The sequence below is a fragment of the Taurulus bubalis genome, assembly GCF_910589615.1.
Source record: "Taurulus bubalis genome assembly, chromosome: 11".
In the NCBI taxonomy this organism is placed as follows: Eukaryota; Metazoa; Chordata; class Actinopteri; order Perciformes; family Cottidae; genus Taurulus; species Taurulus bubalis.
The window spans coordinates 5036298-5054105 of record NC_136599.1 but is presented as its reverse complement, the minus strand read 5'-3'; the positions used below and the strand labels follow the sequence as shown (position 1 = coordinate 5054105).

At 46.7% G+C, this 17808-nt stretch overlaps 1 protein-coding gene across 1 annotated transcript in view; it reads right to left on the bottom strand.

Moving 5' to 3' along the window:
• plxnd1 (plexin D1) overlaps positions 1–17808 on the bottom strand; it is a gene marked incomplete at its 5' end in the record, with an annotated part of 65059 nt that overhangs the window by 9715 nt on the left and 37536 nt on the right. Inside the window, 13 exons of the mRNA XM_079226791.1 lie at positions 128–274; positions 372–570; positions 2937–3070; positions 3995–4099; positions 5100–5212; positions 6631–6738; positions 7324–7438; positions 9497–9646; positions 12207–12476; positions 13123–13207; positions 13631–13810; positions 15112–15251; positions 16558–16663. Of these exons, the coding sequence (XP_079082917.1) occupies positions 128–274; positions 372–570; positions 2937–3070; positions 3995–4099; positions 5100–5212; positions 6631–6738; positions 7324–7438; positions 9497–9646; positions 12207–12476; positions 13123–13207; positions 13631–13810; positions 15112–15251; positions 16558–16663 (1852 nt within the window). The remainder of the gene's footprint in view (positions 1–127; positions 275–371; positions 571–2936; positions 3071–3994; positions 4100–5099; positions 5213–6630; positions 6739–7323; positions 7439–9496; positions 9647–12206; positions 12477–13122; positions 13208–13630; positions 13811–15111; positions 15252–16557; positions 16664–17808) is intronic.

Sequence of the window (17808 nt, the reverse complement as noted above, 5' to 3'; positions counted from 1 at the left end):
ACAGAGAGCAACGCATTTCAGACTCTGCAAAGTTTTGACTTTCCAACTTTGAGCAACAACAAAAAAAGAAAAGCAAAAGCGAGTGCGAGGGCGTGATGGATGGAGTTCAGAGCGTGTGAACGCAGACCTGTGGCTTGGCCTCGATGTTCTCGCGGAGCAGCCACTCCTCATTGAGGGTGTAGCGGGCCTTCCCCGTGATGGCGTCTATGGAGCCCTTGTTGATCTGCTGCTTGATTGCACACAGCAGCAGGAAGAAAGGCTCGCCCACTGTTTCCTGGAGATCACGAGAGAAAGAGAGGTGGAGTCATGAATCCGAGACGTGGAATTCTCCTTTCATCCAGCCTGAATCGCAACGTGACCCCGAGCGTCACCTTGAGGTAGCTGTACATGCAGATGGACATCCAGTTGGTCAGCATCTTCTCCACGACGGACTCGGTGCGGCGCAGCATCAGCTTGGGGTTCTTGGCGGCCGAGGCGTCGATCAGGTCCACCAGCAGGTCCTTCATGATGCTGGTGTAGTACTCCAGCTTGCCATGGAGGGCGATGGTGAGCAGGGACGCGAGGCTGCATCTGAAGGGGCGAGAAAACAGATCAGCGGGAGGAGACGGATGAGCAACAAAAAAACATGCTTTCGCAGACGTTGCCTCGTCAGTGGAGGATTAAGAGTAACTACAGTCCAGAAACAACAACAGGGATTCATCTTTCCCACAGCACCTGTGACTGCAGAGCCAAATAAAGCGCTGATCTAATGCAGGGAGCGTCTGGCTGAGAGAGTCCAGAGGTGCAGGGGATTTCCCTAACAAAGCCCCTTTAATCCGGGAGAAAGAGGGCGACATCAGTCAGTGAGTGCTGACACTGTGCCGGGGAGGGATGTGGTTTCGGCTTCTGGAAGTTTTCCCCGCTTCTCCACAATGACTCGCTGGTTTTAAGGACAGCACGACCAAAAACCGCTGCTGATAAATCGGATGCTTTTCTGGACAGTAAAGATGTTTGTGTGCAGACATGAAAAGAGACACCTTCCCTATACAATTTAAAAGCCATATAATAAATACTACGACTTTTTAAAACTAATTATGCGATGACATTTTCACGACATCTTTACGGCTCACTATAACAATTTTGTATGGCACGCTGTACTTTGACTCGTGTTACATTTTATGGGATACTATAACATTCCTTTTAACATTTTATGAAATCATATATTGTGACATTTAAAGCATACTATACTATGGCTTTTATTACATTGTTTATGGGATTTCTATGACTTCTTTTAAAAAATGCATAAATTAATAATCACTTTGGCTGTTTAAGTGATAATGAGTCTGTTATTGTTAAATATTTCAGTCCGCTTCATTTACATTTTTTTATTAAGTTGAATCTGCATTAATTGATGTTTTGGCCACTTTTCTGTTTTCGTCTCTCAGCTCCTGAGAAGCAAATCTGATTTTTTGAGCAGATATTCCACTTCTTTTAGTCTAGCAGCTCTCAAAAGGCTTTCTGTTTGAAACGAGGTCGAGCCGAGCAACGAGAGAGAAGGGAACAGTCGAGCAACGAGAGAGAAGGGAACAGTCGAGCAACGAGAGAGAAGGGAACAGTCGAGCAACGAGAGAGAAGGGAACAGTCGAGCAACGAGAGAGAAGGGAACAGTCGAGCAACGAGACAGAAGGGAACAGTCGAGCAACGAGAGAGAAGGGAACAGTCGAGCAACGAGAGAGAAGGGAACAGTCGAGCAACGAGAGAGAAGGGAACAGTCGAGCAACGAGAGAGAAGGGAACAGTCGAGCAACGAGAGAGAAGGGAACAGTCGAGCAACGAGAGAGAAGGGAACAGTCGAGCAACGAGAGAGAAGGGAACAGTCGAGCAACGAGAGAGAAGGGAACAGTCGAGCAACGAGAGAGAAGGGAACAGTCAGGCAACGAGAGAGAAGGGAACAGTCAGGCAACGAGAGAGAAGGGAACAGTCGAGCAACGAGAGAGAAGGAAACAGTCGAGTCGTGGACCTTCACACCAAAACAATGAGCTGAATGGCGGTAACGCTCTCTGGAGGTGAGAGGAACTGAAGGTGATGTTTATCTGAGGCCTTGTTACAACAAGTACCGCCTTCCACTCCATGATGTCATTTCATCCTTTGTTCATAACAAAAATATATGTAGATTATTGAAGCTTCAAAGCACCTCCCGACACGGTGAAATCTCTTATAAAACTAAAGCTTTTCTGGGCAGATGCTTCTTCAATTGATTCAACATCAACATCAAGAGCCCTCGCACCGCTTGTGTTGTTTGTTAGTCACTATACATACTTATATACACTTCATACACACTGCATATACTTTGCATCTTCTTTTTTGTTTAATTTCCTAAATTAATATGCTCTGCTGTTTTGTTGTATATATTGAGTTGTGTTATATATATTGAGTATTTTTCAATCCTGATATTTGTTCTATGTAACTTGCTTGCTACTGGCAAACACATTTCCCCTTGGGGATGAATAAAGTATCCATCCATCCATCATCTATCTATCTATCTATCTATCTATCTATCTATCTATCTATCTATCTATCTATCTATCTATCTATCTATCTATCTATCTATCTATCTATCTATCTATCTATCTATCTATCCATCTATCTATCCATCTATCTATGTTGTCAACTGTTAAATTAATAGTCAACTATTTTTGCTTGAGTTGAAATATTCCATATTCCAGCTGCTTGAATGTGTTTTCTTTCTTTACTCCTCTTGGACGATAAACTGAACATCTTTGAGTTGTGGACAAAACAAGACATGAAGGTCATATTGTGCTTTGGGACACTTTATAGATCCAACAACTAATCGATATATTAAATTAACAACACAGATAAGTTGCAGCCCTATGTAACAAAACAAAAAATACAAATTTGTATGTTTCTCTGATTGAACGCCCTCAGTGAAGCATTCACCTGTCTCTCACGGCGAAGTCCTTCTGCTGCTCCAAGGCGTGGACGAAGGTGACCAGGAAGTGCTTGTTGTTGAGCAGAGTGGAGAACATGGTGATGCCCTCCTCCACATTGGGCTTCGTGGTTGAGTTGGTGGCCTGAGGTCAGAAGGGAGATGAGATGAAACACCTCCACCGCATTACACACCTGCTGCGCCCGCCCTAATCTATTTCACCAGCTCTTGTCTCGAGTGACCCATCTAGTGAACACCTCATCCCTCCACCCCACCTCCCTCTCTGGTGCCCTCTATCTCCCGCTTCGGTCCCCGACTGTGCGTGATTGCCTCTAAATGTGCCGAGTCGACTTAATGAGTGTGGCCTATCTGTGGGTGCGACTAAGCAGCAACCGGGATGAAGTCTTCCCTCTGGACCGCAGCCATATGGTGTGGTTTGCAGTCTGACAGAAGGAGAACAGGGGTGTCCATTAAGATAAATGCCCGCCTGTGAGATTTATTTGCTGTGACCTGGAAAACACTTCCTGGGAAGACGATGTGGATCCAAGGCACTTCATCACCGGCCGACAGCCTCCCCCGGCTGCCGACCCAGAACCAGCGCTGCTATCGCTACTTTCTCTCCTCCACACACACACACACACACGTGCAGGGGTTTGTGAACGTGCACGCTCCCTCTCCCACTCTCTCTTTATAGCTTTCACTCCCATCCGCCCCTCCATTAAACACACACACACACACACACACACAACTAGAAATGGATTTCGATGAACAGCATACTGTTCGGTTGTCCGAGAGCCAGTGGGAAGGAAGTGTGTCAACCACCTGCTATCAACTCACACAAACACACAGAGTACGTTGACATACCACACACACACACACACATTAAAACAAGCCAAGGCGGAGCAAGAAAGAAGCACAATATTCTTTTCTTTGCTCCTCATCAACACTGAGCCCACTGTGCGACCTTAACAAGCTCCAGTGTGACCCAGTTGAGAAGCAGGAGAGTGCAGAAAAGGAGCCGAGTCAAGGCGCCGTGGCAGAAGAAAGCCCTAATGGCTTAACCCCTCACCTTCCAGTCCTGCAGCAGCGGGTGAGTCTCCGGCAACGCTCGAGGGCCCAGGCCGTCGTTCTCGAAGGCGGGCTGGACCAGACTCTTCTCGTAATCGGAACACATCTAAAAAAAACACACATCGAAACAATGCTCACAGAAAACCGTAAACACCAGGAGGGAGAGATGGATGGACAGGGGAGGGATGGGGGCGCAGAAAGAGCTGGCATTGAGACTTGTGTGGTAAATCTGCAGTGTGGATCCCCAACTGGCCGTGAAAAAAGGAACACGACACTGTGACGCGTAATGTCATGGGCTTTAATGGCCTTCGTGACAAACTGACCCAGAGCCAACCTTTAGAACTGAATCTGTCATTTCAGGACAGCTACAGTTGGCTTACTGTGTCTGAATCTGTGTTTGTGTGTGTGTGTGTGTGTGTGTGTGTGTGTGTGTGTGTGTGTGTGTGTGTGTGTGTGTGTGTGTGTGTAATCAAAGAGAACCAGAAGCTCTAGGGGAAGAAACAGAACACAAAGGGAACATGAGTTTGCTGTTTACTCTGGAAAAGTCCATGGAGAGACGATCCTGAAGCAGCAACAATTGAATTTATGTTTCCCCTCTTTGCAGGTTTCTCAACGCTCGCTTCCTTCATGACACAAACAGAGTCCAGCGTCTGCTGCAGCCAGCCGGAGCTGCTGTAGACTTGCACAACAGCGTGGGTGTGTGAGGAGTGTGTTTTGAGAAATCAGAGGGGAAAGTTTCCTTGTCTCGGTGCCCGCCATTGTTCTGTGTCCTTTAAGGTCCATGCCTGTGGTTGGAAGGCTGTGTGTGTGTGTGTGTGTGTTTTAGTGGAAAAAACACCCACCAACAGATAGACCTGCAGTCTCCCCTTCAGGGTGGAGGAAACCGCTTACCTACAGAGAACCCATTAGCTCTCCCGCAGGGTGCCACACCGAGCTACACTTCACCAGACGTACGTTTAAAAGTTTCAAGGTGAATTCTCATCCTGCATATTACAAGCTGGCGGGGGGAATATGGGACATGTATTTAAAAAAAAACATTGAGAAAAATGGCATTGTCAGTGTGCCAGTCGACATCAGATAGCAGGGGGATGAATCGGCGCTCTCACCTTGGGGAAGAACGTGCGTGTGACGAACTGTTTGTACTCCAGGAAGGGGATGCCCTGACTGCGATTCAGCTCCTTGGTCAGGTCTGTCATGTCCGTCTGCAGCTCTGCAAAGCCTGAAAGGGAACAGAAAGATACATAAATATATCTATTGGACTTGTAAATATCTGGCTGGTTTCGGTGGAAGACATTTTAGTTGTATCGTGTAATTTACCCAATCAAATGTCATGTTTTAGTTGAATGCTAAATGTACCAAACACGGATCCTTTGATCTTCTAACACCCCCTTTTCTCTGCCTCTGCCATTCTAGGCCGGGCATGCAGGCAAATATTTACCACACGCCAATCAGAGCGGCCAAATCCACCCCTCATCCAAACCATGTGTGCAGGCTGAGGTTTACACGCTGCAGAAGCGGTATCAGCGTGTCCAGACGCGGCCTCGAATGCGGGCGCTAATATACCGTAGCCACTTTATTGGAGAGCGTGTTCCCGGAGAGGATAATGTTCGCCTCTAATGAGACGCTGGAGATCCCTTTTGTGGAAAAGCTCTTCCTGTCACCGGATGAGAGACGTATTTGGGTTACAATGCCACTTTCCTGCGACTGCGTTAGTGTAGAAAGAAGGGAATACTCGACCCGGGGGGGGATTTCAAGCGTATTGTATTTACTCCTCCAGGTTATTTATCCTTATAAACCACAAGTCAGTCCACACCATCAACTTGCTGAAACCTCCCATAAATACCTAGATCCTCCCCGTTCCCGTAAACCTGGAATATGTCAATTCCCCCCATTTTCCTTCACTCCCTCTTCTTCCGCTTTTATCAGCGTCTTTCGTCTAAGTGGAACTATCCCTCGCTTTCTGCACACTCACCCTGAACTCGGCCACAAATCTATCTGCGTCCTCTGAATAAATAACCTCCCCTCCACTCCTCCTCCCACGCTTCTGCCTCTCCTCGGACTCGCGGCCCCGACTCCCGCTCCTATCGCTTCCTCCCTCCATTTCTCTCTCTCTATCCGTCCCCCCCATCTCCACGCAATAAATCTGGTTGCTCAGACGCGGAGTGGCCTTCGCACGGCTTTACTCTAATGCCCTCAAAACACACACACACACACACACACACACATGCACAGACAGAGACAGAGCACTAAAAACACACACAGGCCTCGTTTCCACAGGGCAGACGTGGCCACTGTGTGTGTGACTGATCATTTATCAGACGCTGTGTTTTATGAGTCACGCTTACTCGGCACAAATCTGTCAACTGTTTGTATCTCCCTCCCACTTCAGACGAGAAACAATCTCACACACACACACACACACACACACACACACACACACACACACACACACAAATATATGTGGTCAATATGTCTGTCTTCCCACAAGCTCTTTTTTCATGTCAATCGAAACAAAACATCATTTCAGGTCGAAACAACTCTGACGGCAGAGCGTGTACGACAGTATAGGGTGTGTGTGTGTGTGTGTGTGTGTGTGTGTGTGTGTGTGGGGGGGGGGGGGTTCTTGTGTAAACGCACCTTTACGGATCTCGTCTCTGATCTGGGACTCCATCTCCTCCATTTGGAGAAGCGTTTTCTGCCAGTAGCGTTCCGCCCTTCGGCTCTTGGTGCAGTACACCACCAGAGCTGAGAAGGAGACAAAATGCAGTTTGAATACGGCCCGTTTCCACCAAGAAAGACCGCGATCACACACGGCGACAGCTTCCAGTAAACCAGAGGATAATCTGGAGGATCTAAAATGTGTCTTAAAAGATTTGGAGTTGGTGAAAAGAAAAGGTTTTCTATCATCTTTTGTGAGCCTGTAGAAAGACATGTGCATGAAAGTACCCGAATGTGAGAACACGTAAACAAAAATGATTTTCTCACACGTAAAGAAATCTAACACAAAATAAGGATTCTGGGAACATCTGAGGAACACATATAAACAGTGTGAAAATCCACCATGGCACCAATTTTCACCCATGCACCTGCCTCAGTCGTATAAAGAATACAGAATACAGTACGCACACACACACACACACACACAGCGACAGCAGACAGCGAGGTGGAACAGTGGGGTCTTTGTGCTTCGAGTGCTGAGGAAGGGATGAAGCAAGTGCGGGAAACTCTGACCCCGCATTTCCTTTCATCTGGTCCACATCTGGAGCATCCATCGCAGCCACACACCCAGCGTGTGTACACAACCTGTTACACACCCAGTACACAACCTACCCACGGTGCACACCAGCAGCAGCACGCAGCACACCACGATGGAGATCACGATGGCCAGCTCGCTGCCGCCCAGCTGCACTTTGGCGATGGTGCGATGGAAGTTCCCCACTTGCACCTAGAAAGAGAAAGAAGACGGACTGAGCGCCTTTAGTAGACCTGCTACTGTTAAATACCTCTCTGGATTCTTGGTTGTCTACGTGGAATTGTTTCTTAATAGGACTGTAAACCTTCTATATGTGCGACGGCAATACTATACCTCATATTTATCAGCTGATGAAGCAAATTTTAAGACGACAAGACAGACGCAGAGGCAGAGACGGACAGAAATGAGCAGCGAATAGGTGCATTAACCCTTTAAAAACAGAGCTAATCTTTCTTTAATTGGGTAAAGTTGCATACCCAAATTAAAAAAGGAGTATATCTGCAACCACAATGTCCATTTTAATAATATTGGTATCAAGATAAACAGTAACACTTGTGAGATATTGTTCAGATGTGTTAATACCACTGTATGTGTTACTGGTTAAGAGGAAAGAAGATGGCAGGGAGCACACATTAAAAGTGAAATACTAGCAGTATATGCAGTATACAACATGGGCAGTTTTTTAGTGCGAACACAAATACCTGTGCACATATGCACAGACGCATCATTTTGTTCACGGGCACAGGTGCAGACACAGAAATAAATTACACCCTGCAGATTTTTTTTTGAGAAATGGCCTCTCGCTGCAACGCGCTGTACAGGAGTCACCCGGTTCAGAGCAGCCCAGATGTGACAAGAATAGGACTTTCACTTCTGCCTCCTGATTAGTCAGCAGTCCTCCGCGGTCCCTCCTCACATCCCCAATCCCAACATACTTCATAAAAAGAGCCTCAGATGAAAAGCCTCCAATCCTCAAGACCAAATCCCTCATAGGCTGCTCTCTCTTTGAAAGGGAGGGATGTGGGGGAGAGAAGCTGCCTCACTGGGCTCCCTCATGCTTTTCTCATTCCATCTTTCTCTTTCTGGTCCAGGCATTTATTTACCAAGACCAGCGAGAGAGAGAGAGAGCGAGAGAGAGAGAGAGAGAGGAGGCCTTCTTGCAACGGAGTGGAACACGCCATTGTTCCGTGTTCCCGTTTCGCTCCGGGTTACAAAAACACTCCTTCCCCACATCCACTTTCCGAGCCGAGTAAAAATAGACGGTGCCACCGAAAAAAGCAAGCGAAGAAACACACAAATGGCAATAAGCTACGCGTTTTACTCAAATGTGCCGACACTCCGGGAAAAACGTCTGTCGTTGATGTTTACCCCCCGCCCCCCGATGTCGAATGTGCACACTAATCATCCTCACTGCTCGCGTGCTTGGCAGCCCACCCGATCGTGTTATGACATCTCATTTGACCCTTGACCCGTCGTTTATGTCTTCGCTAATTGCTTGTGTTTATTCCCAGGCGTCCTGAGAGGCGGGGCGGGGTCGGGCGAGGACGAGAGAGAGAGAGAGAGAGAGAGAGAGAGAGAGACAGGTAGACGAGGGTGGGATATAATGGGATATGGGTAATAAAGCCCTCTTAGCATGGACAACAACAGATGGGGAACGTGGGCAGAGGAAAGAGAGCGCCGGGTTTTTATCAGGACTCCGAGGCGCTCGACCACGTCTTGATTAGCGGCCTGTAATTGCGACGGACGGAGACGAAACAAAAACGGGAGCGAGGAGCGAGATCCCCGCTGAGTCAGAAGGCCGTGAGCACGATCTGTGTCTGTGCGATGGGGGGATGTGTCGGCGATGATAGACGGGCTGATAAGGGATTAAAGAGATAAAGGGGAAGTGGTAGACATTCGGCTGTTCTGCTGTGGCATTGTGGCGCAGAGTGACGGCTCACCACCCACACTAACTGCTGATTCATGGTCTATAAACCATTCATGATGCCTGGAGACACACACACACACACACACACACACACACACATACATCTCTTACAGCGCACGGACCTGAGCGGATCAAATCTGTTTCAATGAGCATCACAGATGGTCTGGATTCTGACCAGATGTTTGGCTTACGAGCGCCGCGTGACAGACGGGGCGATATCCTTAAATTATCGGAGTTCTATCCGGCAAAATTTTCAAGCACACGGTCGTATTTGTGTTTTTTTTTTTTTATCGTGGTGTGTTTGTACATGTTTGCATACTTACAGTGACAGGCAGCTCTCTCTCGTTGGAGCTCAGCAGCCCGGTGATGGTGCAGTGGAACAGCTGGTCGTTGTGGAAGCTGATGTTACAGGGATACGAGCCAATCATGACCGAGTATTCCTCCGGCACCAGCTCCAGATCGCTCGGCCCTTTCTGCGCCAGAAAGGAACAAAACACAGCCGGTAAGAGACGAGGGTGGGGGGGTTGGTTTGAAGAGACGCAGATAACATTCATTCGCAGCAGCTTTAATGCACGCAGACACATACATGTGTTATCGTATGCGCGCACAGAAACTGAGTCACTGCAGCTGTGAAACTGAGAAAACCCGCAGAAGCAAACCTCCAGTTTTGGGCTGGAGTTCAGCTTAAAGCAGCAAACATTCCTCTGCCTCTGTCACATGGCCACGGGAAGTTTCTACAAACAAACCCGCTGACTGACAGTCATCCCTGCCTCTGCCCAAAATAACATTCTCAGGGCCTCTTACAGGAGCCTGTTGGAATAAACTGCATGGCCCTTTTCTTCTAAATCAATCCACTGGTTCCACTGGTGTGATTAAAGGGGAACTCCACTGATTTTACACTGGAAGTTCTGTTTCCTCGTCATGACAAGTGAGACAAGACTACTGATTTATAAACAGAATGCCTGTGGGGTACGACAGATGAAAGACGTATACCAGGCACGGAGGGTTTTTTAGGAAAGATGCCATGAAGTTGCATTATGGGAAATGTAGGATCCGGTGTTTTCTGAGCTTTTGGAACGTTTTAGTTTGAATCTGGCTTTACTTTTGTTTAGTGCAACACAAGATCAATGCAGTAGCCCGTTGAGGTCAATAGCACCAAGTCTCTATGGATTTCTACTTAACGAGTCCCTGTGTTTGACTTACAGTTACAGAACACAATGTTCTTCGATTCCACAGTTTGTTGTCTGAATGTTTATTTACAGAGGACGCTCGTATTTGGTCTTGGAAGAAAAGTATGGGTTGCAACTCCTTAATGTGATCAAGTAAAGCAAAATAAACAGCGCTGCAAAAAAGTCGAGACGCATGAGTGGACAGATTATACACAGGCCACCAGCATAGCTACATATATACTGTATATAGAACATTATTTGGAAGTAAAGCCACACCCGGAAGTCTGTAGATATATTCGCCTGTTTCCTCCTCTAAATGACTTAAGCCCTGTCAAACTTATTTTTATTTTTTTGGGGGGGGGGATGTCACAGCAATCATAGAGCTCTGCAGTTAACGGAAGTTAACACCGTGTTATTATTTATATATAGGAATGTTGCCAAACCCCCCCCGAAAGACCCTATTTGTATGGAACTGCAATTTCCCTTTAATATTGGAATGACAAGTGAGGAAGCGCGTGTGTTTATCCCCAGTGTGCTTTCCTTGCTTTGATTACACCCTGAGGGCCCTGTCCTGTCCCCACTGCAGGATGCCACCCCCTGGGTCTCTGTCAACAAATGCTTCCGAATACAGACACACACACACACACACACACACACACATACAGACACACACACACACAGTCGTAATACACGTATACAGACATTAAACTGTCGCCAAAATATGGTTGAGCGTATTGTAAAAACATACTGTGTACATTGCATACAACGGAATATTTTCACACTTGAACTCTCTGCACCAAAACAACGGATTCTAGATGCCAAATCAGAAGGGAAAGCAAAACAAAATCCACCCACATTCCAGCTCAGGTCCTTAATATAGGACCTGGCTGACAAACAAGCGCCCTATTACACAAACACACATTCTCTTCACTTCTCCCCTGAAGGTCCACCACATGTACAATCCACCTTCCCTAAAAAATAAAAACAGGAAACAACAGACGCGTCGGCCATGAAGACGAGCTGAGGCAGCGGTTCCTGCAGGGGCCTCGTCACACACACGTCAAGAGGCTCCCCTGTCTGCGCCGCTAGCATGTGAGCGTCGTACGGTGTCACGGCCGGCAGCCCTTTGCGGGTGATGAATGCATGCAGACAGGTGCTTGGATCAGCCAGACCACGGGAACACGGGACCTCCCACTAAGCTGCACCCCTCCTCCTCCTCTACCTCCACCCTCCTCAAGCCCCCGACTGAAATCAACACGTCTCAGCGGAGGGGCCCTTTGATGTGCTTTATGTGCCTCTGGTTTGTGTGGATATGAATAAAGGAACGCTCAGCCTTGCATGCCGTATGCAGCGGTGCTGCTTTGAGAAACCTTTGGAGAATACATCAGTTCTTCTTATGTTGTGTGTTGAATATTAATGTGCTTTTTTTAAAGCTGAGATTGTTAATAGACAATAGTTTCTGCTGATAGCATCTGAAGGTAAATGTAGGTTAATCAGTGTTGTCAGACTAGCTGTGGTAGCAGCGTGGCTCTGGGTGCTTGGTTGGTTGGTTGCAGGCACTCATGGTCCACATTTTTGTCAACATTTTTGTTTTTTTAATTAGAATCCCTCGACAACTGGGGGAAGAATTGCCATGAAATGTGGAGCAGACATTCCTGTTTCCCTGAAGATAAACTGTAATATAATTGTTGATCCCACTAGTGCCATCATCAAAAATTGAAACGCGTCCAATACTTTGTTTTGTGACCAAATACCTGCAGAACTGATGCCACTAAACTAATGTTGACTCCAACAGACAGTGTCTAATAGAAGGTGAGCATTCGCTTGACCAAACATAGCGTCCCGCCTCAGCAGTGTCACTCACGTTGATGATGAGTGTCAGCGGCTCTCCCGGGTGGTGCTTAATCAGCTTCTCCTTGCTGGCGGTGAAGAACTGAGGGTCCTCCACGTACTCCAACGGGAAGTGACCTTTATGCGGCTCCCCCTCGTCATCCTCCGCCTCGCTATCGAAGCCGAAGGGCCGGTCGCCGGTGTAGAGGATGCCGTTCAAGATAAACTGCGCCGAGGTCTGCTGGGACTGGCCGGCCGCCGGGGACGGGCAGGTGATGGTGAAGGGGGAGGCCACTGTGCAGAGCTGGGGGAGAACCAGAGGAGACAAAAGGTGATTACAGTCTGGGTGAAGCAACAAATAAATGTTTTTTTAAACCACGAAACCAAATTTGAGTGAGTTGACTTAACCTGTAGAGGCCTAGGGTCCCTTTTATATCAGGTCACAAGGTACAAATCAAGAAAAAAACATGGTATAAATAAAAAAAAACGGAGAAAAAACATGTTAGGTATCACATTAAACATAAAAATCAGGGCTACAATAATATATAACCCCCATGTACAACCTCTAAACACAACTCAAATATGATCTGTAGTCAATCAGATCCCACATTTGACTTTTCCTATACATTTCATGCCTTTTCAGATGGTTAATGACATGATAAACCTGCTCCATAATTCACCTTCACTGTTTATTCGCATATCGCTCTTAAATAATTAGTTTGACATTGTGGTTGAATCTGCGTATTTGCTTTCTGGAGAGCGATGCGAAAAGATTTGTATTTATTCGTGTCCCAAAATGTGAAACTACCCTTGTGAGGTTTCATTTTTTTGTGGGATGACTTTGTGACACATTAAAAACACAGCGTGTCCCGTTCTTCTACTTAATTATGAGCTCCCAGAGAGTTTTATCAAATACAAAAAAAGGACAAACAATTCCGCTGATTACTCACTTTTTCTCCAATTTCCAGCACCTCCATGGTGACGGTCTGCACCAGATCAAAACCCTGGCCCGTCACTGTGATGGTCCTGCCACCGCTACAACACACACACACACACACACACACACACACACACACACACACACACACACACACACACACAGAGAGTCACGTCTCAGCCATTACACACACACATAAACATGTCAAATTCATACTGGTATGCAAATACTTTTGGGACACCAAAACAAGAAAGAAACAAGGGACCAGATAATAATGCAAAACAGTTCGACTGCAGTGCAAATCCACACACACACGTCATCAAAGACATGCCGCTACGCTGTCAAACAAACGCATGCGGAGCTATTTAGGACACAAAAGGGAGAAAAAAGCTGCACATCAGGATGACATTACAGTAATGACTTATGTCAGTGACTCTGGGAGGGGAAGCGCAGCGTCCTCCAGCTCCAGATGTTTACGTCTTGGGTTTTAATGCTCGCGACGCGTGAAGCAGCCGACCCACCTGAGGTAGCTCTTCTTGGGGTGGATGAAGCTGATGGTGGGGTTCTTCTCGTAGGTGTAGGCGGTGCTAAGCTCTGCACTTTGACAGGGAAGGTTCTCGAACTCCACGCACACTGCCACTGAGTCAGTGTGCGCCTGCAGGGCTGGAGGCATCGTGCACTGAATGGCTTCATCTGTTTTACTGAAGGAAATGTAAAAAACAAAGTAAATATTATGAATGCATAACTGTTTTGAAATTTTGGAACAAAAAAAAGACTTGGTACAAAAGTGGGATGGTTCTTACTTGAGATTTGAAAACAAGCAAAACACTTTTCAGTCTCAAATTTTGACCTGGTAAAAACACTCATTTTTTTTTAACTTTAAAAACACATAATTAAAGTAACCGTTAAGTTTAAGTATTTACGTAAACAACATTTTTGAACCGAACAACACAAATGCTGTGTTCTATTATGATTTTTGTTTTGTTTCATTAGTATGTGGGCTGTTGGTAGGGCACCATGATACAGTTTGAAAAACTTGGTAACCGCTCAAGGAGGCATTTTGGGGAAATCTTGCTCATATAGTGCTGGATGTTTAAAGTGATTTTTTTTGCAGATATACATTTTTTTCCCAATACTTTGCTGAACAAATAAATACAATTTTGAAATTTTGAAATTCATTTGGGGGTTCCTACAACGACTCAAACACAGGGAAAAATAAAAAAGGTCTAGAGCCAAAAATTGGTTCCTTAAAGGTAACCTTTAAAAAAAACAAGGTATTTTTTAGGATTCTGCTCGAAATAACATACCCAAACTAAAAAGGGTGCATCTCTACAACCACAAGGGCTATTTGAATAATTTGGGTGTTATAATAAAAGGCAACCCATGTGAGCTTTTGTTCGGATGTGTAAATATTAGTATATATGTTACTGGTTAAGAGTAAATAAAGATTGAAACACAGCAAAAATAGAAGTTTCAGGTCCGCCTCACCCTATATAGGTGCTATGGTGCTTAACAGGGAGACCCTGACCTGGATCTCACAGACTTAACTAAAATGATCGCCTCGTGGTTGTATGACTCCGCTAACAGTTTAAATCCACGTCCGTCCAAAATGTCCTCACTTCGTTTCATATTATTCGACATTTGTGTGAAATTATCATAATTAGTATATGAATTCTTGAGTTAAGACAGAAACGTGTTGTGTGAGGTCACAGTGACCTTTGACCACTGGATTATTTTGAGCGACAGTTTGAAGATATTCGCTCAAGGCGTTCCTGAGATATTGAGGTCAAGAGAACGGGCCGGACGTGAGGTCACAGTGACCTTTGACCAGCAAAATCAAAATCCCTTCATCCTTCAGTTCAGTTGGACGTTTGTGCCAAATTTGAAGAAATCCCCTCCCACCAGGCGTTCCCTATAACGTCCCGAGAATGAATGGACACACGGCCCGATAACCCGAAAGCATAACACCTTCGACCACGGACCTACAATCCATTTAACTCACTCTCTGATGGTGCACTCCAGCGTGTTGTTGACGGTGACTCGGACCCGAGAGCCGATGTCCAGGTGTTCCCCCCTGATGATGACGACGGTTCCTCCAGCACGAGAGCCCTTCGTCGGCTCCAGCGAGTGCAGCTTTGGGACCTGAGTAAAGAAGACGACACCGAACTGAACACGACGCATTTATCACTCGGCGTCGGACAGCTTCCCGTCGCTGGAAGAGACGGGCCATCTCAAAACTCTGCTCTCCGATGCCTTTTCTTGACACCGAATGAAAATCGTTTTCAGAATATCTTGTCTTTGGAGATCGGCTGAGACAGCTGCTGACTATAACAGTAAAAATTAGTGAAGAAAACTGTGAAGACAGCCCACGCTGCAATATGTTAAAGTGCTGCTGGAGCCAACAGGCCTTTGGGCTCGAAGCTTGCAGGACAGCTACACTAAGAGGCAATCATGTCCATGCAAACGCATGAGAAACTGCATGCACACACACAGTCATATATGCACATGCAAAGACACACACACACACACACACACAATTGTTCCCCGCGGCGAAGATGAATATCCCTGTCCAGCTCTGCAGCTACCAGCATCAGCTCTTTCCCGAACTTTCTATCCCCGCCGTGAACCTCGCCTCCAGGGAAGCCTCTTATCCTCGCTGACAGGATCCACTTCCTCAGTGTGCGCGTCTGGAGGAGACCTATTGTGCGTTTGTGTGTCAGAGTTGGTACAAGGAGGCAGATGTTTCCGTCTAAAGGAGATGCAGCGGAGGCGCATATCCTGTCTCCGAAAACTGTTTTCCTCTTTCTCCCACATCTTTCCCCTTTAACACCCATCGTGTGTAACAGCGGCTCAAACCCCGAGAGGACTTCCCACAACAGCGCAGCGTAATTCTCTGTTGTCTCTGGATTTTCTTCATCCTCGTGTATCAAGAGGGGGGCTTCGTGATCGGGGTAATTTCTATGTGGGATCCCTCACAAGGCAGAGCTGCTGAAATGATCCGACTATGAATTATGAGAACAACTCTTTGTCTATAAACAAAAAGAAACAAAGGGCTTACATGGGTATTTCCACTGACTGGAGACTCCAAATCCAATGGGAGACTGTGTGGGTCGAGGTCAATTAACACAATGCTGGCTGGCTCGCCTCGACCCAGCGATGAATTCACAGAGAAGGGACATTCCAACTATCGCCATATTTGTTTTTGCTGGCAGTGAGTGCAGAATGACAATGCTGCTCAGTTGATGAGCGTTTGAAGATTCCCACACACTCCTCAGAATTCCTCACAATCGTAAAAAAACGCATCTGTTAACACTCAACTGTCACACTCGGGACGGCTCTCCCAGTGGGGAACGAGGAACAAGAGAGAGCGTAGAAGAAGAAGAGGAGGGAGAAGAATGCGGAGGCGAGCAGAGAGCAGAGGACCAGCAGGAGGGTAAATAATACTCACTGAGTACGAGAAGATGTCCCTCGACGAGCCCGTCCCGCTCTGATCCACGTCCACTTGGACCGCCTCCGTCCTCTCGTGTGCCGACCGCCCAGTCACACACACCAGCCTGCGGGATTGCAAAAAAAATTAAATAACGTGAACTCCTTCAAAACATTATAAAAAGAGACCAGTTAATACAAAAATGAATTGATGATAATGGTTATGAACACCCAAAGGAGAAAGCTTATAATTGTAATCTAATAAAGTACGACCCAACCGCTGTGAAGAGGAAGAAAGAGATCCAAGACACGTCATTAATCTCGGAGAATGGTGGTTATGAACCAATTCATCAGACCACATTTACATATGGAATCCAATATCGAGCCTTGAGATATCATATATTAGAAGATGTCAGGATCAAAAGCGCCTTGGACCAGATGTGTCTCACCACAGTGGAGATTAAGAAGATGCAGAGGCTCGTTCTTTCGCCTTCTGGCTGTGATTAAACCTCGTGTCATCGGGGACGTCTTGTATTAATGACACAGGGATCTACTGTTCTGGAGCCTCAATGGGATACTAACTGGTGGTGGTGGACACACACAAGACCTTTTTCACCTCACATGATCCTCCTCCAGCTCGACACCCTGTCGGTTTATGTAGTCAGGTGCCCCCGCGCTACAGTGGTTGTCAAATTCCCAGCGAGCGACCGGGTGACTGACAGAGGAATTGTGGTGGGATTTACAGAAGCGGAGGAGCCGTGTTTTTACGTGGGAGGACGAGATGAGGCTCGGCCGGACAGATTGGGGCTCCGCTGGGGTCAAGGCTGTCGGGTCTGAGACCGCCTCCGAGTGTGTTTCTAAATGTCAGGCTCAAACAAATGCTCTGTTTTAACTGAAACCCAAACCACTGTGGCATTTAATGAGCCCAATTAAAACGTGGATTTTCTCCATAAGCCTGAATAGCCGTATAAAGAAAAGAGACATTTTTTAAATAACCCGCAGGAGCAGCCATCTGTTGATAGAGACGTCTACATCCGTGCTCATTAATTACAGGAGCATCAGGTAAAGAATGCCATTACACTCAGATTACACAGTTACGAGTCGCGAGGGTTTTCGGAGAGCACCTGTTTGAAGGGAATGCGTCGTTTCACAGAAAGAAGGGACAGATAAAATGAAGCTCGACTGTTCAAAGATTCAAGCCCGAGGCGGATAAGAGAGAGCCGGACTGCTCCCGGGCCGAACTGGATCCAGGCTCAGCATCAAACTCTGAACG